Source organism: Mustela erminea, chromosome 19 (assembly GCF_009829155.1).
Source record: "Mustela erminea isolate mMusErm1 chromosome 19, mMusErm1.Pri, whole genome shotgun sequence".
Lineage (NCBI taxonomy): Eukaryota > Metazoa > Chordata > Mammalia > Carnivora > Mustelidae > Mustela > Mustela erminea.
The window spans coordinates 2,533,833-2,560,400 of NC_045632.1; the positions used below are offsets into that span (position 1 = coordinate 2,533,833).

Here is a 26,568-nt window from a genome sequence, read left to right on the forward strand (position 1 = left end):
TCACTGGCCCGCTTCTCTGGAAAGTCCCTGTGCCTGCTTCAAATTGTGGTTCAGGTGGAGGCTGCCATGTCCTCACACAATCCCCAGCCCCCGGCCTCGAGGCCGGGTCCCCGGCTGATTGCCACCCAAGGGGAGCCAATCACAGTAGCCCAAGCAGCCAGGCCAAGCTGATTGATCCGCTGATGAGCCAATCACAACTTTTCCCCCCAGGGATGTGAGGCCCGAGGCTGGAAATTAAGCCTCAGAGCCTTGTTTCTATGGCACAGAGGATGCTGGTCCCAGAGAAAAATTCTGGGTCGCGAAAGGCCAGAGAACGTAGGGAGGGAATATCCTGACTGCCCACGAATCTTTGCTTCGATGGCCCTGAGGCCGGGAGGCACACCTGCCTTTCTCAGTTGGCGATGGGGCCCACTGAGACCCAAGTCAGGGTCCCTCACTGCAAACACCGTCATCAACACACCTTCCGCCCGCCCCCACGCACTCGTTTAAAGCCACCGACTCTACAGACACACACAGACCCTGACCCCCTGCGTCAGTGCATGTGTCTTTATTTCTGGATGATATAAAAGAATGAACTTAAAAAAAAACCACTCCAACTCAAACACCTTAATGGCTCCCCCAAAGCAATGTGGCCCCTCTACCCACCCCGATAAATAGAGACTTCTGTCTGTCCAGCCCCCCGCCCCCGGAACCCCCCTGCTATAGACGTACTCTGGGTATATATTACTCTACTCGGCAATAGACATCTCCCGAAAATAGAACTCCGGCCCTGTCCCCTGACTCTCCCCTGGCCCCACGTCCCTGGGACTCTCCTTCCCCACTTCAGACCACCCGCCACTGCAGCACACTGGTGTCCTTGCCCCCCGTGGTCAGGGCCACGCTGTCATCCCACAGGAAGGCCACGTTTGTCACATGGCTGCTGTGTCCGCCGTATTTGTGGCTGAGGGCCTGGGAGAGGGAGAGAAAGATGTGAAAGGTGATGTCATTTTCTTGGCTGGAGCCCCTGTGCCAGGCACACAGTAGGGACTCAGTGACTATTTCTGCTGTGAATAAGGATCAGAGAACCAAGGAGCTTCAAACTGCAGATACTTCGAGAAGAGCGTTAGCGCTAGAGACCGAAAGTTATCGACTCTGAGGTCGACTTGATCCCTTAGGATCAAGTCACTGCGCATCTTGTACAGATGGGGAAACAGGCCTGCAGTGTGTTGCCTCACTCTCACCGCCACCTGTTGCCTGTCATCCCCACCCGGTCAGCCCCCCGGGGTCGGGACTCACTCGGGGCTGACAGCAGGGATAACTGAACAGGTGGACTTTGCCAAAGTCATCAGCTGAAGCCAGCAACTTCCCGTCATGGGAGCGGGCCACGGCGTTGATGTCTGTACCATCTGCTCCCTCGGACCAGATCCCTGTGGGCGAGAAGAGGGGTGGGTGGGGGTGAGAGGTCAGCTGGGGTGAGCAGGTCCCAGCTTCCCTCCTTCCTCCCACCTAGCCTGTCTCTGGCCAGGGATGAGAACTACAATGATCTTTTTCAAATGTGTAATTGACCCTGGACTTCCACTGCTCAAAATCCTCCTGTGGCTCCCTGGTGGCCTTGGGAGAAAGCCCAGACCACTGCTGCCTCTTTTTAAAAAATTTTTAAGTTTAATTTATGTAAGTCATTGCTACACCCCAGGCGGGGCTCAAACTCCTGACCCTGAGATCAAGAGCCACAAGCTCTTCTGACTGAGCCAGCCAGGCTCCCCAGAAAGCCCAGGTTTCTTAGCATGACCCCCAGGTTCTGCCCAATGCTGCTCCAGCCTCCTCCTCCCTAGGGCTCCCCTTGAACCCCACAATGATTTAGCCCTCCTGCCTTCTTGGACTTCTCTAAATGCCAAGTTCTCTGCCACCTCCCTGCTTTTGTGGGAGACATGCTATGACTCCCTATGCCTCAGGACTGCTTTCCTTCCTCACTGCCTCCTCATCCTCCAGGTCCAGCTTCTATAGCCCTTCTTCCAGGAAGCCCTCCTTGATTCCCTCCCAGGCTGGGGTCAGGTGGCAGCCCGGTCCCAACCCAGCTGACTCTGGGCTATCTGGGGACAGACAGGTCTGCCTCCTCCACTAGCCTGTGAGGCTCAGGACAGCAGGGCCCACGCTGGGCCTGGGGATAACCAGTAAGCGACTACAAAGATCACCAGTCGAGGATGTTTCTTGGAACTCCTACCCTGAGTGGAACCTCCCCCATTCCAGAACTTACCGAACACCCCAAATCCCAGGACACAAGTGGCTGTGGCCCATTCCACGTTCCTCACGGCATCTGCACTAGTGATCTGCTTACAGGTAGCTGGGTCCCCTGGGGCAGAAAAAGGGGGTGGTGGTGGTGTGTGTACTCAGAGCACAAAGAACTACTGACTTATCCCATGCATTTTACAGTCCAGGGCCATGGAAGTCCAAGACAGGAGGGTAAGGTCCTAGGGCTCATTCCACCTCTCCAGACTTGACTAAAGTCACTAGAATTTCGGTGGTGACAGTCCCAGGCCTCAGCAGGGGATCTTCTCAGAAACCTGTACCCCACCCATCGAACCAGAAAGGGGAGCAAATCCAAAGCCAGGAGACCCGATCAATTAAAACAGCCCCTGAATAGAGGAGAGAGGCCAGAAAGCCCTGCGCCCCTTCCCGGAAGTCAGGGAAGTCTACGGAAATCTCACACGGAAATAAGGAAGCTGAAGGAGGGTGGCCTTTGGCTTTCAAAGCACTCACAGTACAGTATCTCGTAGTCCCCCGAGTTGGTGACAAAGCAGCTGCTGTCCTGGGCCCAGTCCAGGTGGGTGATAAAACTGGAATGGCCCTGTGGGGGGAGGGGGGAGGAAAGGGGTGGAGTTAGAGCCCGAAGGGGTGGGGTTGGACCAGGAGAGGTGGAAGGCAAAATACAGAGTTAGGGTGAGAACACAAAGGGGCCAAAGGAAGGATACACAGTCTTTGGAGCGCGGGGGCGGGGCCAGACTCCCGGGGGGCGGGGCAAGACTGTGATGGGCGGGGCCAGACAGAAAGGGCTTAGAACACAAGGGGAGTTTAGAACAGGTGGGCAAGGCTAGACACAGAGAGGGGGGCTTATAACACGGGATGGGGGTGGGGGCAACGTGTGGGCGGGGCTAAGACTCCTTGAAGTGATCAGGGCAGAGTCAGTAGCGTTGAAGCTGTGCTTCCTTGAAGGAGAAAACTGGTTAATTCTGCAGCCCCTGGACGGGGTGTTGGCGCAGGCTGGGGGCCACTGCCCACTCACCGAGCACTTGCCCAGGCGGCTGACCTTGCGGCCGCCCTGGTCCACCGTGTACACGTACACCAAGTTGTCGTGGGAGCCCACGGTCAGGTACGCCCCGTCTGGGGGAGGGGGAGGGGGGGGCTATGAGGAGGCACCCAGGCTCTACCCCCTTCTCTGACTCAGTCCCCCGCTATTCCAGACTCCTTAGCTGTCCCAAGCTCCGTCCCCACTATAGCCCTAGACTTGGCCTTGCCACACAGCCGCCACGCCTTCCCCCTGCTAGTGACTGAGCCTCAGTTCCCAGGCCTGGCTTCTCCAAGATCCCTGGGCCCCGCCGCTTACCTGGAGAGAAGCTGACCACTGAGATCTGTTCATTGCCATCCGTGTGGATAGCCACCAGGTCATGGGTCTCCGTGTCCAGGAGTAGCCATCTTTAAGGAGAAGGCATGGTTGGGGGAGGGGGTATGAGCTGATCTGGTGTGTGTGTGTGTGTATATGGGGGGGGGGGCTGCAATGTGTGGGGCCTGAGGGACCCCAGAAAAGATTTGGGGGAGAGGCTGACTCCAGACAAATGTCAGAACAGTCTGGGGAACAGTCTTAATTACAGATTCTATGGGCTCTAGGGACATAGAATAGGGGGATGGGTGTCAAGGGACAGTTCTCACGGGTAGCAGAGCAGCTCTCCCCAAATGTTCAACTCAGCTTTACCTGCCAGTCACCGTGCCCACGGCCAGGACAGAGCCACTGGGGTGGAAGCCAGCAGAGCGGGCAGGGTCCTGAGGGGAAAGAGGAAGCAGAACTGAGAACTGGGGTCTCCACAGTCTATCTGGCCATCATTCCCCGACCCCAGAGCCAAGGGCTGTCACCTTCCTCTGCAGCCACAGACGTTCCCAAACCACTCTCCCTTCCTGTACCATTTCAGCTCAAACAGAAAACATCCCTGCTGTCACTGCTGACTGGTGCCTTTCATACTCCTGGGCTAAATGCCCCCAGCTTTACTCAACTGCAACTCCCCTAGGTAACTTTGTAGAAGTAAGTTTGTTGGGACTCAGGGTGTCTAGAGTTTTACGACCTCTGACAGAAAATGCCAGCTTTGCTTTCCATAAAATTCTCACCAGGCAGGTCCAAGAGCCAATTTCTCCACACCTTTGTGAAATTCCCAGCAATGAGTATTTCTTTCTTTTTTTTTTTTTTTAAGTATTTCTATTATTGGAAAGTTGGGGGCATTTGGTTGGTTCCCAGGGTGATGGAGCACCCTGGAATCAGACTTGGGTTCACATGACGGCTCTGACGCTCCCTAGTTAGGTGACATCAAAAACCTTTCCTGTCCGAGTCTGGCCTGCCTCATCTGGCAAAGGGAGAACATCAATCCTTCGCAGTGTTGTTATAGGCAAGATGTGAAGTCCTCAGAACAGTAAGCCGGTAAGCCAGATGGCCTACAGGAAGGACTCCACAAAGGCTGGTTCTGACTGTAATTACATGGCGATGATGGGAAAGTGATTTTTTTAACCTTTCCGTGCCTCCTTCCAAGCGGGGATCTGTCATCCCCACTGCTTTGAGGAAGTTGTGAGAAGTTAAAAGGACCAAGTGGGCACCATGCAAAGCCAGCACCTCTGGTCGTGGTTGACAGGCTGCCCACATCAGAAGAATCTAAGGGAGCTCATTACCAACTTGCAGATTTCGGGTCCCAAATATAGAACTCCTGAATCAGACGCTCTGCGGAGGGGGTGAAGGGTTCTGTGTTTCTAGCAACTCTAGGGCAGTTCGACGCTGGAATAAGGATGATGATGATACCTGGCCCTAACAATTTCCAGAGCACACCGTGCCTGAACTCAGAGGAGTTCAAAGGCCATCAAGTGTTCTAAGATCAGAGGTAACCTGGCATTCCTGGAGCAAAGCCTCAAAGAGTGGTGTGGGGGATATGATGGACTGATGTTCTCGTGTCCCGGGGGACAGGCAGGGGAGCTTAAAAATTATACTGCCCAGAATCCTTTGCAGCGAGGGTCCCCACTGTGATTTGGGTCAGATGATCTGTTGCACTCTTGTGGGGTCCGGAAGACCGAAGGCAGACACCCCACTCTTCCATTCATCATTTGGGCTGTGAAAGCAATGCCATTTGCTACCCTCGTCAGAAGTCGCCAGCCTTGAAAGGCCAGAGCGTGGAGTATCAAGTACACAGTGCAAATAAGGGCCAGTGCTGGGTTGCTCAGAGGCCAAGCCAGTCCAACAGAAGCCTCCAAAGTGATGGAGATGTTCATCATCTGTACTTCCCAATACAGGGGCCACTAGGCACTGAAGTCTTCGTTCTGTTGACGTTCTACAGTTCATTGGCAAGCCACATATACTGAATGGGACAGCTCCCAGGCCAGCCCGCGCAATGACCCCAGCTTCCCGGTTCCCAGGAGAGGACGAGGGCACTTTCTTGAACCCGGTGCTCCTGACTGTGGCAGAGGGAGGGGTGGGTTCTGGGCCTCCTTCTGGGAGAGAACCTGTTCCTCCGGCCCTTCTGAGCAAGTCTGTAAGCACCCATGTCCCTGCATTAAATCCCTTTTGGCTTCGGGGCGCCCAGGGGGCTCAGTGGGTTAAGCATTGGACTTCAGCTCAGGTCATGATCTCAGGGTCCTGGGATCGAGCCCCATGTCCAGCTCTGTGCTCAGCAGGGAGTCTGCTTGTTCCTCTGCCCCTCCCCCCACTCCAGCACACATGCGCTCTCTCTCAAATAAACAAAACGTTACAAATCCCAGTCTACTTAAAAAGACTTGAAGTGGTTTCCACTCGTTACATGGAGCCAGACACCTTGAGACAGGCAGTTCTGTTAGAACAGGGTGCCGGGTCCCCCCCTCCCCTTACCTCAATGACCCGACTCCACAGGGGCTGGTGGGACTCCACACTCCACAGATGCACCAGCTTATCCTGCCCGCATGTCACAAACTGTGCCCGGCTGGGGTGCGTGGCCAGGCCCCACAGCTCTTCGACGTGGCCCTGGTGGAGAGGGGAGACAGCAGTGTGGAGACGGCCAATCTAGGCCCTTTCCCTAAGACCCTGGTGCCAGAAAGAAGTGGTGGAGGGCGCCTGGGTGGCTCAATGGGTTAGTCTCTGCCTTCAGCTTAGGTCCTGGTCTCACGGTCCTGGGATCAAGCTCTGCATCAGGCTCTCTGCTCAGTGGGAGCCTGCTTCCCCCTCTCTCTCTGCCTGCCTCTCTCCCTACTTGTGATTTCTGTCTGTCAAATAAATAAATAAAATCTTAAAAAAAAAAAAAAAGAAGACGACGTGGTGGACTAGAGGCACCTGGGGGCCCAGCCGGTTGAGCATCTGCCTTCGGCTTAGGGCTCCAGGCTCAGAGCTTGATCTCGGGGTCCTGGGATCCAGCCCCATGTCCTCGGGCTCACTGCTCAGCGGGGAGCCTGCTTCTCCCTCTCCCTCTGCTCTGGCACCCCCCCCACCCCATTCATGCTCTCTTTCTCAAAATAAATAAATAAAATCTTAAAAACAAAATTGTGCTAGACTAGCCCCAGCAACACAATGGGGCTACAGGGGACCCAGGGAAGATCCTTTTCCCCGTGCGTCTGGAGCAGGCTGTGGGCCAGCAGCCCCTGGCCCTGGTGGTGGCTCTAGGCAAACGCTGCATCTCCCCAGGCCTCTGTTCTCCTGTTTGTAGGAGGGCAGGGGAGAGCCATGCCGGGAAGGAGCTGGACCCCAGGAGTCAGGTGGCGTCCAGAAGGCTGTGGGGCCCTGTGGAAGGTACTCGGCCTGGGGAGTCTGACCTCAGCTCCCTGTGACTGACGGGTCAGGTGACTTCTCCCTGGATCCTTAGTTTAATCTTATGTAAAATGGGACTAATCACCACATGTGTCTCAAGACACTGCTGTGCTCACTTGCTGTGCTCACTTAAATCATGGACGGACAGACAGTGTCTGAGGCTAGTGCAGAGTGCTCAGGAAGTGGAAGTGACTATGATTATCATGCGCTATTACTATACTACGGAATAACAATGAACAGTGATAATATAATTGTTGACATTAGTATAATGACTAATGTGAATAATAAAGTTCAAATAATACATTAACCTATTAATTATGTAATCAACAATATGTAATACTGATACATTTTTAGGGGTCTCTAAGGTCCCTTCTGGCCTTGGGACATCTAGAAAATCCCTCTAACCCTTGTTCGCCTCCATGTGCCATGGGAGCCAGAGACAGAGAGAGATCTAGAAGCAGGAGCATGGACCTCAGCTGGCCTGTGACAGGGAAAAGGCATGGAAGGAGTGGAGAAAGCAGAACCACCATCAAGGAGTAATTCTGGCCAAGACTTCTGTGCTGGGTGTCATCCTAAATGCTGGATGGGAACAGACTCATGGAGTCCTTACATACTCCGACGAAGATGGGTTCTGTTACTGTCCTGCTACCCAGAGACACAGACGCTCCTCACCATCTCATATTACATGGTGAGTGAGGGACAGGGAGGGGATTCGATCCTAGGCAGTCATGCCCCAGAATTTCTGTTCCAAACCAGCCTAATATACTATGAGGCCCCTTGGCGGGGGGTGGGGCAGGGGTGGGGTAGGGGTGGGGTGGTCACTGGGTACAGGGTAAGGTTTGGGCACACCAGGAGGGAGGAGAGGGCACTTAAGGTGCAAGAAGGAATACAGGCAGCCTCCAGGGGCCCTTCCCAGATCCAGGGACTGGGACCTGGGAGGTGTGTGGCCCAAGATGCGTGTGGCCCATGGGACCACGTGCCCAGGCACTTACTGACATAAATGGATACCACCCCTGATCAGAGGGGCAGAGGTCAGCATGGCTGCAGCGGGGTTCCTGGGGCCCCTCTGCTCTGCCAGCAGTAACTCACTGGCTACCAGACCATGGGGAGTTCTGGGGTGGGGGTCCTGGGACAGGGGTGGGTTTATGGGGAGGGTGCACATAAAGGGAAGGTGAGTGGGGTTTGCCGGGCCAGAGGAAAAGGGATGGGGCAGGGATGCGGTGAGAAAGGAGGGTGGGAAGAGAGATGGAGGGATGTGGGGAGGAGGGCAGACTCGGGAGAGGCACTCACCTGGACGAGCAGTGAGAAGCCGGTGTGGACAGAGCCCTGGAGGATGGAATTGCGGGTGGTGCCCACATACAGCGTGTCCCCCCGGCCCTCCGCCACGGTGCGCACTGGGCCGAAGTCCTCCGGGACCTGAGGGTGGAGGGTAGGGGCAGATGAGGGTAGGACTCATACAGAGCGGGGGTGGGGGGAGACCAGCTGGGGAGAGGCGGGTCTATTCAGAGCCCTGATGGGATGGGAGGAGGTCCCCTCATCTTCACAGGAACCTCTCCCCCTCCTCACCTCCACCTCCTGCAGCTTGTTGTAGTCAGAACCCCAGAGGACCACCCGACGATCACGGCCCCCTCCGGACACCAGCGTCCCGTCCCGCAGGGCGCAGAGGCCAAACACACCGCCATCGTGGGCGCCCAGCACTGCCTGTGTGATGCGATTCCCACCTATGAGGGTGAGGAGGGGTGGCCAGGGGCTGGGATCAGCATGGGGAGACTGTGCCTGTACAGATCCCCGAATGCACCTGGAATGCTCAATCCTACATTTAGCCATTCAGTTACCCAGTACTTATCTATTCCAGTACCTTCTCTTATCTATCCATTAAGCCATCTGAACTAACATCCACCCATCCACCTATCCACTTTGGATCTAGTTACCCCCTCACCCACCCATCCAACCATCTACTCCTTCATCCATCCATCCACCCACTCACCCATCCATCCATCCATTCACCCCTTCATCCATCCACTCACTCATCCATCCATTCATCTACCCCCTCATCTATCCATCCATACACCCTTCATCCATCCATCCCATCCACCCCTTCGTCCGTCTGTCCATCCATCCACCCACTCATCCATTCACCCCCCCATCCATCCATCCATTCACCCCCCCATCCATCCATTCACCCCTTCATCCATCCACCCACTCATCCATCCATTCATCTACCCCCTCATCTATCCATCCATACACCCTTCATCCATCCATCCCATCCACCCCTTCGTCCGTCTGTCCATCCATCCACCCACTCATCCATCCATCCACCCCTTAATCCATTCACCCCCCATCCATTCACCCCCTCATCCATCCATCCACCCCTTAATCCATTCACCCCCTCATCCATCCATTCACTGTCATCCCCCCATCTATTCACCTCCCCATCCATCCATCCATCCATCCACCTGTCTACTGACCCACCCACCCATGACCACCTCTCATCCATCCATTCACTTCTTTTATCCAACTACCATCCACCTGTAAATCCATTTTTCTATTCAAACATCCGCCCATTTGCCATCTGTTTTCTCATCCATCTACCCACTCACCCATCTGTTCACTCAGAAGTCCATTTGACCATCCACTCATTCATCCACTAACCCACTCAATCAATAATTATTTCACTTGAACTTGGTTTGGGCCCAGCTTCATGCTGGGAGATACTGGGGACACAGTCGTGACCAAGACAACTTCAGATCTTGCTGTCACAGGGCTCACAGTTCCATTTCAGAGACAGACCTACTACCAGTCAGTGGCAACCCAAGGTGGTTGGGGCTAGGATGGGGAAACCAAGGAAACTGTGGGATTCCCAGAGAGGATACCCCATCTGGTAGGTCAGGGAGAGCTCTCTGGAGGAGAAGATGGCTTAGCAAGGATCTGAAGGGTGAGGAGGACAACAGAGTGTGGAGAAGTGCTGCAGACAGAAGGAACAAGGTGTGCAAAGGGAAGACAGGGAGAGAGAGCATGCACTATTTAGGGAACTATGAGAAATCTGGTCTTGGGTGCCTGCCTGGTAGCACAGCGGAGTGTCTGACTTCTTGGTTTCAGCTCAGGTCATGATCTCAGCATTGTGACACGGAGCCCTAGCCCCACCTTGGGCTCTGCACTCAGCAAGGTATCTGCTTGGGATTCTTTCCCCCTTCCTCTCCCCACCCCACCCCACCCAGCTTGTGCACAGGCCTGCATGCTCTCATTCTCTCGTAAATAAAGTCTTCATAAAGAAATCTGGTGTGACTCCATGTAACATGGAAGGGGCCAGGGAACTAAGGAGCACTGGAGAGTCTGGCAGGAGAAGAACGGGGTCAGATTTACACTTGGTTGAGAACAAACGAAATTCCAGGAGGCAAGACTACAGGCCAAGGATCAGAGAGGAAGCTGGGACAGGGACTCAGAGGAACAGTCCTCCTCAGCCCAAATCCCTCAACCCAGATGCGGAACCACGTGCACATACATCATCTTGTCCACTTATCTTTCCACCCACCCTGCAACCCAGGGGATGGCCCCAGCGGTGGGTTTGGGCCCAGCTTCATGGATATAGAAATGAATCACCCACAGTCTCTGCCCTCAGAAAACTCACGGCCCGCTGAGAAAGACATACCCCAGTGATTCCGAGCTTATTCTCAGCTGTCTAAGCTCAAGGGATGTTCCAAAAAATGTGGTGCTGGAGGCAATGCTATTATACCCATACTACAGATCAGGCAACTGAGTCGCCGTCACAAAGCAACACCTGACTCGGGCCTGTCTCCCATATACCCATGTGTGGTGGGGCGGGGTGCCCGGCTTGGTCACTTGCTGGGTCATTGCCCTTCTCCGAGCCTATGGTTTTTCATCTGTGAAATGCGAATATTTAGTGCAGGGGAAGATATATTTAGGAGACGATATATTTAGGAATAAGGAGCCTCACGTACATGAACGCAAACGTACCCAGGCCAAAAAACTCACTGACTGTTTCACACCATCCATCTGCCAGGACTAGCTTTTATTCACCCCATGAGCCTTTGCTGGGACAGCGCTCCAATCCATTGGTTGGGACAACCATTCATTCACGTACTTGTTCGTTCACTTAACCATTCACCACCAAAGAGGACAGTGCACTCACTCCCTCAACCTTCCACTCAACGAGCAGGACAACCCCTTCCCTCATTCCCTTATTCTTCATTTACTGCTCTGGGACAAACCATCCACCCACCCACCCATCCATCCATCTACCCACACAAGGGTTAACCAGCTCATTTGTTTATCATTCACACTTGATCCACCCATGGAATTTGCAGGAGACAAGGGAGGGGAATAAGAGATTTCATGGAGAGGTGGATACGGAGCTGAGCCTTGATGGGGGGTGGACTGGGAATTAGACAAGTAAGGATGCGGCCTATTTTATCAGACATGCCACACAAGCTGGGGCAGAGGAAGGTTCAGCCAAAGGGGGTTGGGGAGGACTGGGTGGAGGACAAAACACATGGGGTGACACCGACCTTTGCCCCAGACATACAGGTTCCCCCCAGAGTCCCCCGTGACCACGTCGCCGCCCTCCAAAAAGGTCACACACAGCACATACTTCGGTTTCTCATGTTTCTAGGGTGGAGGAGAACGGAAAGGTGTCAGAAGGCTGCGGAAGCAGAGAGCCTCCCAGAGCTCACCCCCCATCCAGGACCATGGTCCAAGGGATCCCTTCCATGCTTTTGGGTGTGAAGCCCAGTGCGGAGCATCCGATCTCCAACCATCTCCAACCTGCCTCCATGGCACTCCATGGCCAAGAGCTTTTGACCCCGTTGTCTCCCTTGCCCACCCCTGGACCCACTTCCTGTCTCCTTTCTGACTTTTTCCTGTCCTCTCTCTGCCCCTGACTCTCCCTCTCCATCCTTGGCTCTCCTTTGTCCTCTGTTCCTGGATCTCCCTCTCCCCATCCCTGGGTCTCCCCTGCTTTGTCCTGGGTCTCCCCCTGTCCCCAGCTTTCCCCTCTCCATCCCTGGCTCCCCTGCTCTGCCCCTGCCCCTCTCTCTTCCCCTCTCCTTCTCCACCCTCTATCTCTTTGTCCTTCTCTCTGCCTTGCCCTGCCCCACCCTTTCCTCAATATCTGTTTCACCTATACCCGGTGTTCTCAGGGCCTCCCTTTTTGGGGTGAAAGCCCTATCAGAGGTGCTCCTGCATCTTCTCTCCCATGCCCTCTACTTCCCGCTCAGTGTCTGTCTGTCTGGGTGCACATCTCTTCTGGCCAGTCGGCCTCTGACCTCGGTGTTTTTCCATATTCTTGGCAAGTACAGCACTACTGAGCACTTACTACCTGCTAGGGGCTGCTAGACTCTTCAGCCCTTTGAAGCCTCACAACCTGAGAGTTAAGAAGGATTACCCTCACAGTCTGGATTAGGAAACTGAGGCCCTGGCAGGAAACACCTTGGCATTCCCATAATCTCCAGTGTCTGGAACCCTCTAGAATCCTCTGGAACCCTCTGGGTCCCTCTGTTTTGTTGTCTGTCTGGGTGTCTTTGCCTGCCTTCTTCAGGGCCAGTCTGTACCCACTCCCGTGGCACTCACCTCAAAGAGGCCCTGCCGCTTGCTCAGGCTGCCCCCTTCCAGACTCCAGAAGTAGATGTGGGATTTCCCGCAGGTGATGAGCAGGGTGGGGTCTGTGGGGTGGAAGGTGGCCACCAGCACAGCCTCGTTGGAACACTTTGGGGAGTGGGGAAGATTCTAAATGAGGACCTCAAAACCACCAGGGCCACCCCGTGTAGGGCTGCCCTATACAGCTGTGCAGGTTGTACACTGCATACCTTGACTGCCTGTGTCTTTACTATACAGGCAAACTAAAGTACAGGAGGAAGGGCCAGCCAGCCAAGCATTAAGGCCATCTTTGTCAACGTCACAGCAGACCCTGGAGCACTCCAACTCTGAATCAAGTACTATGCTAAGCACCTCATCCATTAACTCTGGTAATCCTCACAGCACCCTGTGAGCAGAGGCTCATTAACGCTCTCCATCACCGATGAAGACGTGAGGCTCAAAGAGGGGAAGTCCCCTGCCTTAGGCCATACAGCCAGGGAAGCGTCAAATCCAAAATCAACTAACATAGGTCTAACTCCAGAGCCCGGCCTCTCAAACACTAAGTCTCTGTCTCTAAACTGTGGGCCCATCCAGAATCTAGGTCTCCTGCCTCATGCCCAAAACAGGCACATGACCTTGAAGCAAGGAGCTGACCCCTCTACCATGCTTCAGATTACTGATCTAGAAGTCAGGCCCACAGAAAGATGCAAGTCATTGTTTTGCACATGGCAAGGCCACGTTCAGTAGCTGCCTCATATTGACCTTTCTGTTGGGCCTGGTCCAGCACCCCTGCATCTCAACATCAAAGCCAAGTCCCTACTAGGAAGATGCTACCATCATCCCCATTTTACAGATGAGGCAATCAAGGCTCAGAGAGGCAAGCCTCTTGCCTGAAGTCACACAGCCACCAAATGGTAAAGCTTAAACTAAGATGTGAGTATCTTGGGTTCCAGACTCCTAACTGCTGAGTTCCAGCCAGTCCCACAGAGGTACCCCAAGGAGAGGGGATGTGCACAGGCACCCCACCTTGCCATCCACCACCTTGGACTCCTTGGCCCAGTCCCACACGGACAGCATGTGATCGTTGGATTCATCCACTGCACACAACAGGTTGCCCCCGTTCTAGAAGGAAGAGAGAAGAAGGGGGCAGAGAAGATGGGTCAGAGTCCATCCCCTCAACACTTTCCCCACAGGGACATTTCCTATGCAGGTCTGTTGTAAGATTTTCAAAGCTCTGGGCCCACAGTACAGGAAACACATTCAAATACATTCCCTGTCCGGCAGCCAAACACGTATTTTAAATGGCTTCTAGAATTTTCCTTTTGAAACGACCCGTGCCTAAGAAATTCATCTCCTCCATCCTCAGCTTTTTCTCTGCAGTCCCCATGTGGTCAGGAATCCTGAGAGCATCCAATCCGTACTCTTATAAGGAGTAACTTTTATTTACGTGTAATTGAACAATCAAGTTGACAAAATGTTGGGTGTTTATACCTTTGGTTAAACAGCTTAATTTTGATCTTGCAGGGTTTCCCTGCCGTTAGACACACACACACTGTAGCAACAAAATAGCTTTTCTCCCTCCCCCCACCCCACCCCCAGAGCCCTCAAAGGACTCCTTGAGCCTCAGGAAATCCAGGAGCCTCTAATCAGTGCTTCTTACACAATCGGTGGGAGGACCGTCATTCCTCAATTCCTTGCATATCAGTACTTTGGTAGAATACATTTTAATAAAAATTTAAAGTATGATTAAAAAGCCCACCAATCACAGACTTGGATGTTGTGGGAAATGTCAAATCGCTCTACAAATTCCTGAAGACTTACTCTCCATTTCTGGCCTTATCTCACCCAGACCTGGCAACACCCATCCAGGCCCCGCACAGGATCTACACACGGGGCTCCAATGCCTAAGGGGTAAGGACCTTTGAAGAATGAAAGTTGATGCCAAAAATAACGCTACAAACATGGGCCAATCCAAAGATCGCTGAGGAGTTCGTGTGGGGACAATCAGGTCATGTGGGTCCCCCCTCCAAATGGCTAACGGAGCAGCCCTGTGAGGTCACAAAGATGGGGGGGCTCAGCCTGAAGGGCCTGAAATTCTGCCAGGGGGTGTGGCCTACACCTCCAGCATCACAGTGAAGGTGTGGCTCCACCCCAAAGTTCTGGGGGTGGGGGAAGGGCTGGAGGTGAGGGGGCAGATGCAGGGCCCGCAGGACTTACAGATTTGGAAAATCCCACACAGCACACAGCTCTGTCAAACACCCCCAGGCCCAGCACATGTAAGGTGGAAAGGGAAACTGAGTCCCAAATGCGCACGTGGGGTGGTAGTGGCTGCAAGGAAGAAAGAGGCCCGTTACCTCGGGGGGGCCCACCTGTCTGCCCCCACCACCACCCCACCCCTCCAGGTGCCTCCCCCTCCAATCTGTTACCTTCCCCTCCTTCGTGGTGCCTGCCACCTGTCCAGTAGCAATGGTGACCATATCAGGGTGGACAGCCAGGCTGAGGGAGAGGACAGATGGACAGAAGCTCAGGGGGAGGGAGGGGACTCAGGGCAGCCTGGGACCCCTCTCAGAGCAGGCCGATGTCACAGGCCTGGCTATTCATTCCACAAGCTGGTTGAGTGAGTGGCTTGGCCAATAAACGCTGATTTTGTCTGCTAACAATAAGGGGGCACTTTCTGGGCACTCGGGCTCAGAAGCAAGACTCTGGCCTGGGGTCTCTAACTCCAATACCTGCAGGACTCAGGCCTGGACCCAAATGGTGGCCAAGAGAGTGCACCCACTTAAAGGGGCCGTCTCTACCTGGCTCCTACATGCTGGGGGGATTGTCTGGGGCACTAGCTAGTCTCCGAAAAAAGTGAAAAATCCAGGCATTTGGGTGAATTCACCGCCCTTTAAAATACTGATAAGCAACCCATTTTTTGTTTTCCCCCTGAGTCCAGCTTGTAGGCCAAGCAAAGCCCTGCCCCTCCAACCCCCCAGGCCTTTACCATTTGATGTCATCGTTGTGTCCCAGGTAATGCCGCTGCCTCTGCTCCTCCACACTGTACAGCACAGCCACGGAGGCCACGAAGTACACTATCTCCCCAGTGGGCAGCAGGTAAAGGTTGGCCCGGCAGTCTCGGCCACGGTAGCCATAGCTGGAGATGCCCGGGGGCCGGTCAAGGAGCCTGTTTTGTATTGCACATGCACACTGACTGCCAGAGTCAAGCACTGGGCTTTGGTTTTCCTGCTTCCACTCAGATCCCTGGCGAGCGGTGGGGGTGATGGTATCCTCCCCAATAGCATGTCCACCAAAATATTAACCCCGGGAAAACCTGCACATGTGACTTGACTGGGGAAAGGAGTCTTTGCAGACATAATTAAGGATCTCAAGATGAGATTATCCTGGATTATCTCAGTGGCCCCTAAATCCAAAGACAAGTGCCCTTGTAAAAGAGTCAGAGAGGAAAAGATGAGAACGCGGTGGGGGGCGGGAGGGGGCGCGCACCAGGGACCATAGGAAAATCAGAGACTGGAGTGATGTGAAGTGGCTACAGGCCAAAGAGCCCCCAAAGGGCTCCTGGCAGCCAACAAACGCCAGAAGACAGACACAGGACAAGTTCTCCCCCAGAGCCTCCAGAGGGAGCGTGCCCAGACCTGCCCATCCCCTGCCCCCCACCCCCACACACACCTTGACTTTCAATTTCTGGCCTCCAAAACAATGAGAGAAACTTTTTGTTTTGAGCCCTGAAGCCTACAGTAATTTGTTACAGCAGCCACAGAGCACCAATATAAGCCCCTGGCCCCCTCTCTCCAGAAGGATCCTGTTAAGACCTGTCAGCTCACATCTGCTCTAACCTTCCCATGGGTCCCAAGTAACTTGGAGCAGAAGTCAAAATCCTTAGGAAAGTCCAGGCATGAGGCCTGGCCTGATCTGGGCTGGATTCCTCATTCTTGAATCAGGCTCCACTCACACTGGCCTCCGCTCTGTTATCACCTCAGGGCCTTTGCACTTGCTGTTCCTTCTGCCTGAGCTCTCCTACCCTTCCTCTCTCCATGGCTCCCTCACCTTCTTCAGGTCTCTGCTCAACTCAGAGAGGCCTTTCCTGCCCATGCTATTTAAAACCGCAAACTCGGGGCGCCTGGGTGGCTCAGTGGGTTGGGCCTCTGCCTTCGGGTCGGGTCATGATCCCAGGGGCCTGGGATCGAGTCCCGCATGGGGCTCTCTGCTCAGCGGGGAGCCTGCTTCTCCTCATCTCTCTCTCTGTCTGTCTCTCTGCCTATTTGTGATCTCTCTCTCTGTCAAATAAATAAATAAAATCTTAAAAAATAAATAAATAAATGAATTAAATAAAACCGCAAACTCATTCACCCTCACTGCCTCCACTCCCCTCCCCACTCCTGTTTCTGTCCTATACTCATCTGAATCCCACACGTTTTAACTGTCTTCCCAGCTAGAGTATTTGCTCCAGGAGGCACTGTTTTATTCGCTGCTGTATCCTTTGTGCCCAGATTAGAGCCTGGGACAGAGCAAACACAGGAATTCAGTATCTGATGAAGGAATGGCTGACTCCTCTGTTCAGAACTTTCTGGGGCTCCCCCCATTGGCCTGGCTGGGCCCTTTCTGGCCTCAACATGGCTTCAGCCCTCCTTGACTCTCTCTGATCTTGGAGTCCCTCAAAATGCCAAGATCATGACTCCAGGCATTGACGCTAACCTTTTCCCCTTCGCCTCATACATTTGACCTGCTACTCTTAGCTGTCACTTCTTCCGGCCTCCCCTCCCTCAGCTGACCTGGTTAATCTATGTTAACTGTCCCCATTCCCCAATGAGACTGTGAGTTCCGCAGTGGCCAAGACTGGGCTGTTTTGTTCATTTCTCTAACTGCTCCTCTGGGAAGCCCTCCCCAACCCCCGGGCTGGGTCAGCTGCCCCTCTGGGTTCCCCACCCCAGCCCTGATCACTGAGTTATCACTGTCAAGGAGTCTGTCCCCACGCTAGACAAGCCCTAGGAGGGCAGGCACCCAGCCCTTGGCCCCAGATGTTCAGAAAATATCTGAATGAATGCTGACCCTGCATGTGTCGTGACCCCACAGAAAACTGCTCTAGCCCGCGGTTATTTCGGGGACAGGCATCCGAGGCCCATGCTGATTTCTGCAGCCTTAGCTGATCCAGCCTGGTACAACAGCTTAGTATGCTTTGATTCTTGTGAATATTTCCAGCTGTCTCAAAGGGACTCTGGGCTCCAACAACCCTGCCTCCCCCAGGGCAGAAACCAAGCCTGAGAGAAGAGGACAAGGACCAGATCCCTAGGATGCTGACCCCAAGCCCCTGTGGGCTTTTTGGAAAAAGCCTGGGCCACGTAGTTAGGAGTTCTTTGCCTTGGAGCTGTTCTGACTCCCTAGGTCAGGGGTAGGGTCCCTCCCTTGGACTCAGTTTTCTCATCCAGAAAGTGGGGGTCATAATTCCCAACCTGTAGGCTTCAGAGAGCTCTTGGAGGTTCTGCTTGTACAAATACATTCTCAATTCTACAAAAGAGAAGGACTGTATCATTCACTGTATTTATCCATAAAACACTTGAGAACAGTGCCTGGCATCTAACTGCTCAAATAATGAGTAGTCACTATTTATCAATCCCTGATTATGAGGCACGTTTGAGCTTGGCACCTTTACACACTGTTTCATAGCCTTATAAATCGGAGATCACGAAACCCATTTTTCAGAGGACACAGCTGAGGCACAGAGAGGCGAGGTGACTTGTCCAGGGTCACACAGACAGCCCGGGCTGGGGTTTCAATCCATTTCTGCCAGGGTTCCTCACCATTTCCAACTTCTACTTCTCAAATATGCCAAGCTCATCTGGTCACAGAGCCCCCATACCTGCGGTGCTCTCTGTCTGGAACATTCTTCTTCTAGTTCTTCCTATGCTTGCTCCTAATTGCTGAATTTGTACAGCTCAAAGTCCCCCTCCTCAGAGAAACAGTGACTCCTCTCACATAACCTTGGATCCCTGTGTTCCCAGCATTTATTACTTAACTGAAATTACCTTGTTTATTTGACCACTGGCTTCTGCTACCTTCTCCCCCCTCCCTCCCGCACCCATCCCCCTTTAGAAGGTGAGCTCCGGTTCACGCCTGGAATATAGAAGAGAATCTGACATATGGAAGGCACTCAGCAAACATTTGGCTGCTTTCATGAATCATAAAAGGTCATTTCAGCTAATCTGCTTTCCTCCTGCTCTCTTCTGACTCCAGGGTCATCCTGACCCCTCAGGCCCACAGAGGACTGCAAGTCCCTCACAAGTTCCTCCTGATTCGAGGCAAAGATCCTCCCTCTTGAAGTGTCATACCAGGAGGGCTTTTATCCCCTCCAGACCTGGGGAATGCAGGGCGGTGAGGAAGGGATTACAGCAAAAGGATACACCCAGTCCAGCTTGAGACGGCTGGAGGGCAGCTCGGAGCGGGTGTCCAGGCTGTAGGTGGGCGCCAGCTCGTCCGGAATCAGCATGGGCACGGGGCGCCCCCTCAGGAACATTTTCACGGAGCCCTCCTCTGCCAGGACACCCCCAAAAGTCAGGCGCTGACAGCAGCCCCTACCCCCTATTCCCTCTCCCCTTCAGGCTTCACTTTAAAAAAGGGGGGGGGCGGGGATCTGAGGCCAGAGAGGCAAAGGCTCCATAAGCCAGGTCCCCTGACCTCCAGCGATCCCCAACCACGCCCCTCCCCCGCTCCCCACTCACCCATGCTGAAGATAACTTCTTTGGTTTTGCTGTCAGGAAAGGGGGAGAAACCCTAATTAGCAGACGGGTCAGAAAAGGGGAGAAACCACTCCCCTGCCCCACCGGTTCCCTGGAGATCTCTGAGGAATAACAGGGCGGGGGGGCGCGCGAAGGAGCGGAGCGCTGCCTCTCTGCAGGCCGTGTGCTTTGCTCGGTTGATCTTGCAGAGCCTAAGACACAGGCCCAGAGAGGCAGTGATCGCCAAAGATCACACAGCACGAAGTGGCAGGGACGCGATCCTGGAAGACGGGAGTCACCAGGGACCCCTCCCTCCTAATCAGCACGGAGCTCCCAGCGCTCCCCACCCCCAGTCCCACAGTGCCCCGAACTTCAAGCAGCAAGGGAAGCGGTGAAGGGGCGTGTCTCCCCATTCCCTTCGCCGGCGGAAAGGGTAGATACTCGGGAGCCTGGGTCCCTAGCGAGGGCGAGGGGAGACCTGGGGTCCAGGCTCCGGGGGTGCAGGGAGGAGAGGGTCTGCGAGAGGGTCTCACCCAGCTCCAAAGCTACTCATGGCGGCGGCTGGCGGAGCTTCGGGACCGGGGGTGGAGCCGGGACGGGCTCCGCCGCTTCCGGCCCTGGGAGGCGCCCGCGCCGCCGCGCCCTGCCCCGCCCTCCGCGGCCGACCCTGGGAGCCGGCCGGTCACACTGGGTCTCAGATCCCGGGCTGTGGGGTCCTGACAGGCTCTTTTGAGGGGGGGTGGGGGGAGAGTGTTGTTTGAGACCAGGACCAGCCGGTGTGTCTGCCTGAGTTCAGACCCCACCTCTGCCACTTCCCAGCAGAGTGGACAGGTTGCCCAAACTGCCTTGGTTTCCTTATTTTAAAAAATGGGAATAAGAGTACCTACCTCGCTGGGTGATTGCGAGGATTATACTGGTTAATTCGTGCAAAGTGCCCGGAGTAGTGCCTAGCACATAGCCCTATGGACGTGTTTTCTATTATTTGAGTCGGGTTGAAATGTGTGGTTTTGACCCAGTTCCTGCCTTATTTCAGCCCCCAAACCCACAGCGTCGTGACTCCCCTCCTGTTTTTACTCTGCCCAGACCATCAGTGTGGTCCTGCCTCCAGGGAATGGACCACGCCCAACATTCTCGTCACACCCACCTCCCTCTCCGATCTGTTCCCAGAGTTGACCCCTCTTGATAATTGACTGCTCCCCCTGAGCCCTCGCCTCGGGTCCCCCCAGGCATTCTACTGAGATTACTTTACCGGGATCCAGTCCCAGTGTAGAGTCCCTTCAAAGCCTCCAGGTTGGCCCCACCCCCTGATGATTGGCCCCGCCCATCCGTGGCCCCGCCCCTCTGGCCTAGTACCAGACTCGCTCCACCTGCCACCAGTGATCCCCACCCCAGGCTCTGATTCTGCCAGGCTAACACTCTGCCTGTGACCTCAAATCGCAATCATACCGTCCCTCTATTCCCCTATTCCCTGAAGAAAGTTCTTTGAGGCTTCTGTCCCGCCCCCACCCCTGAGAATCAATGGAGACTATTTTACCTCAATGGCCACGCCCACAAGTCTGGCTCCTCCTTAAATTCCACCCCGGCTTACCCAAAGGGCCCTAACCACTCACTTCCCCCAAGTCCTAGTCCAGCCTCTTAAGGCTTGACCACGCCCCCCAATGTCGGTCGCGCCTTTCCAGGCCTTCCACTTGGACCATGCTACCTCAAGACTGGTCTCTCCAAGTCTCCGTCACTGTCTCCGTGTTCGGAACTAGATGCCCTCTCTCTAGATATCACCTCGTGGCCTGGGGCATCACCCCCCAATTCCCCATCCCCTTTCCCGTGCCTATCTGGGGTCCTGGCCGCACCTCTGTGACATAACCCCGCCCAGACACCTACCCTTCCTTTTTGGCGCTACAATTGCTGCTAGAAGATGTGGTGCGGCTGCGGGGGTCCTCGCGGCGCACCGAGGCGAGGCGCTCTGGTGACAAAAAGCGGCGGGCGCTGCGAAGAGAGAGCACACAGTTAGGAGCCTATGAGGTTAGCAGGCTGGTGTTCGAGGCGGGCGAGAATCTCCTGGCACTTTCCATTGCTGGAGTTCGGGCCCCCGAGCCCATCCCTCGTCGTATAAACATCCTCCATCTCCCACTGGGTCTTGGAGGAGGCTGGGGATTCCAGCTTCCGTGCCTTACCTGCGCCCGGAGGTCGTCGCCTCCTTCTTGGGGGAGGATGGGGAGGTGGCATAGCCGCCCACGCGCCGCGGGGGTCCCGCGCCATTGAGGGGCGTCCTGGTGGGAAGGCCTTTCAAGAGCTGACACACTAGAGGATGGGGTTAGAGGACAGAAGTTGTGAATATGAGGTCCAGGTCCTGACCTCCCCATCTCATCCCTCCGGTCTAGCAAAGATACCCGAAGCTGTGGTGCCTAAGCGTGGAGGCGCTCGGCCCTTGGGGGTTCCCCGCGCGCGCAGCGCAGCACCCTGCTCTTCGCATGCCCGCAGGCGACGCAAAGCGTCAGCCAGCGCCGCCTTTAGGACCGCGAGCTCGTCTTCCTGCAGCTGTAGCCGCTGCTCCAGCGCCGACACGCGGTCGTCCACCTCCATGCCGCTCGTGCCCGACAAATTGTCATCTGGAAGGAAGGGTAGCACTGGCTCCGGGGGCCACTCCGGATCTCCAAGGTTTAAGGTGTTCCCCGCGTCCCCTACCGTCCCGCCACCTGCCCGGGTTAAAAGAGGGGCCAGCCACTGCCCCTTCCTCTCCCTCAACCTGTGGCTGGGACGCTCGCAGATGGGCCAGGAAGAGCGTTCCGAGGGGGAAGGAAATCCCCACCGCTCTCTGATCTAGGCCCCCACACTCTTCTGCCCGCCCTGGAGGTGTGACCTTAGGGAAGTCCCTTCCTCTCTTACAGTCTAAGATTCTACCAGTCAAGAGCCTGTCGGCTCTGATTTCAAGATTTTATGACTAAGATGCTAAACTAACTATGAGTGATATCAATAATTTTTATCTTTATTTAAGCCGGCTCCACGCCCAACGTGGGGATTGAACTCACGACCCTGACTGAGATCAAGAGTTGCCTGCTCAGGGCGCTTGGGTGGCTCAGTGGGTTGAGCCTCTGCCTTCCACTCAGGTCATGATCCCAGGGTCCTGGCATCGAGGCCTTGCACTGGGCTCTCTGCTCCCGCGGGGAGCCTGCTTCGCCGCCCCACCCCCCGCCTGCTTCTGCCTACTTGTGATCTCTGTCAAATAAATTAATAAAATCTTTAAAAAAAAAAAGAGAGAGAGAGAGAGAGTTGCCTACTCATGAGCCAGCCAGGCGCCCCCATACCGATATTTTTAAAATGACACCAGCTTATTCCTAGTGACACTAACGCTCTAGAACTGATCATCAATATTCTCTAATGAATACCAACATTTTATCCCAGGTACTAACGTTTCTTAAGACTTTCCAAGCCAAAAGGTCGTGCCTGGTCCCTCCCCTTCCCATTCTCTCCTCACCTTCGGCTTCGACCCCAGAATCGGCTGCAAGGACAGAGTTTCTGCGGCCCCTGGCGGTAGACTTGGGGATTGCAGGCAGCGCATCACAGACCCAGGAGACCCAAGGGAGGGAGATGCGGGCGGGGACCTGACAACCAAACTCTCTATCCCAGCCAGAGCTTCTCTCCTGTTCGTCTTCCTTACTTCACTTCTGTATCCCACGCCCCAGATTCGGCTCTCCCTCTCCTGTCCAGCCTATGGGTTCAACCAAATAACTCCTCCATCGCTCCCCACCCAACCCATTTTCCCGAAGTGGGAGGGGTGGATGACTGAGACGTCCCCCTCCACTCTCCCTCCCAGACCACTCATACCCAGACTCATTGCTGGCAACAACCGAGGAAGTCCTGGCTCCCAGCCGGGTGGAAGTAAAGGCGGTGTCATTAATAGGGACGGGGCGTGGAGGTCGCACCTGCCATCCCGCGTCCGTAGGCTGCCCCGCCCGCCCGCTGGGCTCCGCAGTGCAGCCGTCCCTCCCTCCCCTCCCTCCCCCCACCCTTCTGGCGGCCCAATCGCCAGCCTGGCCTCGCCCGCCCTGCCCCCCACCAGCGCCTCTTTGGTCCGGTGTTTGGACCTGCAGAGGAAGGTGGGGGCCTCCCGAAGTCCGAGGAAGGGAGCTGTCAGGACTTAGAACTCTAAGGGAAAGGACCCTCAGGGTCTTGCTGGGATCACGTTTTCCAAAGGAGGAAACTAAGAATGGAGGCTGGGGGAGTGCTTGGAGACTAATCTGGTCACTAGGTGAAGGGGCAGGAGGGCCCCATGACCTCGTTGTGCCAGACCCCCTCTTACCTACCACTACTAATACTATACACACACACCCCAAAAAACGGAGGGGGAGAGAGAGGCCCGTTATAGCGGTTTAGGGAGCTTACGTGTGACAAGACTTCCTGCACTTAGCACTGTTCACTTAGGACTACTGGTTTCCTGGCTCCTGGTACGGTGCTCAGTAAACCCAGAATATAATGAACTATTATTATGGTACATACTGCTCCAGGCAACCCTAGTAATGGTGGTATTACTTCCATTGTAGGAGGAGGGGAGGAGGAAGGGGGTTGAGGCCCAGAGAGATGAAGTTACTTGTGCCTGGACACACAGCCTTGCAGCAGAAGAACAAGTATTGGACCCAGGCTGCCTCTTAAAGGGGCAGAGGAGGCCAAAATAAGCATCTTGTCCTCCGCCAACTCCAGTGTGACCAGGGGAGTGAGCCTCCAAACCAGAAGATAGTCCCTTCTTAGGGCCCCCTGAGTGAAATGGAGATGCTTTCACCTTGGTCCTTCAAGTCCCCACCCGGAGAGGCCAGCTGCGTTCTGAGGCCTTGGACCCATCCCCACAGCCCGCCTTAACTCAAGTCCTCTGGCTCCCATCTGAGCATCCCCGCCACCCCACCCCACCACCCCCCCCCCGCCCTTTTGCCCAGAGACCAGCCCTGGCTTCTCCGTCTCCCCTGTCTTCCACCTTCCCTCCACCTCCAGCTCCCCTCATCTAGGCCTGACATTCACAGTGGCCCTTCAGGTGGAAGGTAGGGGTGTCTAGGAAGAAGGGGTGAGTCCTAATGGGTAGAAGTGGTGGAGCCTGAGGATTTGGGGGTACAGTGGAGGCTAAATCCTCTGGTCATCCTATCTGTTCCCACACCCAGACCACAAACCAACCCCAAATCCCACCCCCAACCCCCGTCAGTCCCTCCGCCAGGAAGAAGAAGGAGGGTCCCAGAGGACTGAGGGGGAAAGAGCAGAGTTCCAGACCTTCAGCCCTGTCCCCTTCAACCCCAAGCTCCTGAAGGTTCTGCCCCCTCCTCTTCATCCAGCTACCTCGGGAGAAGGGGAGGGTAGAAGCAGGTGGGGGACTGAGATCGGGGCTTTGGGGATCAGGGACCTTGCTCTGGGGTCAGGGTCCTTTGTGGGGGGGGCGATAGGAAGATCTTCAGCAAGGGGCGCGGATGGGGACTTGGAGGAGGTTGGGGCAGGAGGAAATGGGTCCAGCCCTGGGCGGGGCCAGGGTCGGAACTGAGGAGGGGTCTCACCGTTGCAGTATTGAAGCAGCGAGGACGTGTCGTAGAGGCCGCAGAAGGCCGGGCCGCGCTCCGCCATCGCCCCGCCACAGCCACCGCCGGCCCCCCCGGCCCCAGCCTGGGCCCGGTCCCCCCCTCCAGGCCCTGCCTCCCGTTGCCATAGCAACGCCCTTCGTTCCAGCATCCCCGGCTCGGCCCGCCCGGCATCAGGCGGCCGGCGCCGGGCCTGGCACCGGGGTCATCCCCCAGGATGCCAAGAAAGGGGGGTCGGGACACCCCTTGCCAGGCCCCCCCAACACAATCCTTGAACCGGGATTGGTTGAGCCTAGATCCCCCTAGGTATCGTCTGGTCCCGCCCACAACTGGCCCGTATTCTCCCTAGACCCCCTCCTCGCCAGTTCAGGACCAATGAGAGCCTGTCGCGCAGGCCCCTCAGCCAATAGGGATGCAGAAGGGTTGGAAGGGGAAGGGCCTTCCCTGCTTTTCAGCCTAAAGCGTAGCCCCGGGCTCTGAGAGGAAGAGAGAGTGGAGGAAGACACTCCCATAACCCCCAAACCTTCTCCTTAATCTTTTACTGAATTTCCCAAAAGTCCCCTCCCAGGACTGGGCTCGACCCTAGAGCTTCAAATCTGCCTAGATATCCGCTGGCTCCACCCTCGAACTCTAATTTTTGGAGGTCTTGTTTATTCGATGTAGGCCCGCCCCCGGGCTCTTAGCTCCACCTCCAGAATCCTGCGGGAGCTCAAGTTCGATTCCTGCCCCCAGAGTCTTTGGCACAGCCCTCAAGGTATCCGAGGGCCAGGGTACTTGGCCAAGAGCTCTTGACCCTGCCTTCTTTTAGGATTAGCTCCGCCCCCGGGTTTAGCCACACTCCCCCACCCCAAGTCCGATATCGCTCCCCAACCTTTCCTTCCGCCTTCTTATCGACCGTCCCTTGGGTCCTCTCCGAAAGCCCTCGTCTCCCGCAACTTCATTATCCAGTCCGGGTTTTGACATAGGCTCAGCTGCGACGCCGGGAGGGCTGGCGGTGTCAGCCGGAGCTGGCTCTGTCGTTAGGGGAGGTGGGGAGGGGAGAAAACCTGACAATGGATTTCAAGAACAGTGGACCACCTTCCCCCAGTTCCCAGCACCTCATCTTGACCAGACCATGTTGCATAGGAAGGAGAAAAGGCCTCAAAGCGGGAAGAGATTTACAGGACACACAGACAGACCCTGAAAGCCCGGGGCTTTGGAAACGGATGGACCTGAGTTGAAATCCGGACTCCAGCAGTTTCTGGTTGTGACCCTGAGCCTCAGTTTCCACACCTGAAACTTGGGCGGTCATATCGTGCCTACCTCTCTCATTCATTCCAAAATGTTTACTGAGGGGCGCCTGGGTGGCTCAGTGGGTTAAGCCTCTGCCTTTGGCTCAGGTCGTGATCTCAGGGTTCTGGGGTCAAACCCCGCTTTCGGCTATCTGCCCTGCGGGGAACCTGCCTCCCCCTCTCTCTCTGCCTGCCTCTCTGCCTACTTGTGATCTCTATCTGTCAAATAAATAAATAAAATGTTTTAAAAAAAAGTTTACTGATTTAGGGCGCCTGGGTGACTCAGTTGGTTAAGTATCTGCCTTTGGCTCAGGTCATGATCCTGAGATGGAGCTCTGAATAGGGCTCCCTGCTCAGCGGGGAGCCTACTTCTCCCTCTCCCTCTGCCGCTCCCCCTGTTTGTGCTTTCGTGCTCTCTGTCAAATAAATAGGTAAAAGCTTAAAAA

General features: G+C 55.2%; 1 protein-coding gene and 1 long non-coding RNA gene across 5 annotated transcripts; one reads left to right on the top strand and one right to left on the bottom strand.

Moving 5' to 3' along the window:
* Positions 1–525: 525 nt before the first annotated feature.
* EML2 (EMAP like 2) lies at positions 526–25,164 on the bottom strand. 4 transcript variants are annotated; one of them, XM_032325302.1, is made up of 22 exons: positions 24,831–25,161; positions 21,690–21,908; positions 21,474–21,600; positions 21,181–21,285; positions 19,306–19,334; positions 18,988–19,117; positions 15,576–15,725; positions 15,016–15,085; positions 14,807–14,917; positions 13,616–13,711; positions 12,584–12,718; positions 11,524–11,623; positions 8,564–8,718; positions 8,288–8,413; positions 6,089–6,220; positions 3,947–4,014; positions 3,581–3,669; positions 3,260–3,357; positions 2,737–2,824; positions 2,234–2,329; positions 1,276–1,406; positions 526–948 (listed from the first exon to the last, which is right to left on the bottom strand). In XM_032325302.1, exons 1-22 carry the CDS (start codon positions 25,000–25,002, stop codon positions 823–825), a joined length of 2,553 nt encoding a protein of 850 aa, XP_032181193.1. In that variant the 5' UTR covers positions 25,003–25,161; the 3' UTR covers positions 526–822. The 4 variants fall into 4 exon arrangements, 3 of the variants coding, with proteins under 3 accessions (XP_032181193.1, XP_032181194.1, XP_032181195.1); XR_004281377.1 differs by lacking the exons at positions 526–948; positions 3,260–3,357 and having other exon boundaries at positions 1,295–1,406; positions 24,831–25,164; XM_032325303.1 differs by lacking the exons at positions 21,181–21,285; positions 21,474–21,600; positions 21,690–21,908; positions 24,831–25,161 and adding an exon at positions 19,836–19,918.
* LOC116579689 lies at positions 4,010–8,667 on the top strand. The gene is made up of 3 exons (XR_004281378.1): positions 4,010–4,270; positions 7,431–7,685; positions 8,579–8,667. It is a non-coding gene; the product is annotated as an uncharacterized LOC116579689 (long non-coding RNA).
* Positions 25,165–26,568: the final 1,404 nt, after the last annotated feature.

Excerpts from the sequence above, each read along its gene's own strand:
- EML2 (XM_032325302.1), bottom strand. The coding sequence starts at position 25,002 with ATGCTGGAACGAAGGGCGTTGCTATGGCAACGGGAGGCAGGGCCTGGA. Across the intron at positions 19,335-21,180 it reads TGTAGCGCCAAAAAGGAAGG|CAAAACCAAAGAAGTTATCT; the intron begins GTAGGTGTCTGG and ends CTTTCCTGACAG. Across the intron at positions 15,086-15,575 it reads CACAACGATGACATCAAATG|CCTGGCTGTCCACCCTGATA; the intron begins GTAAAGGCCTGG and ends CCTCTCCCTCAG.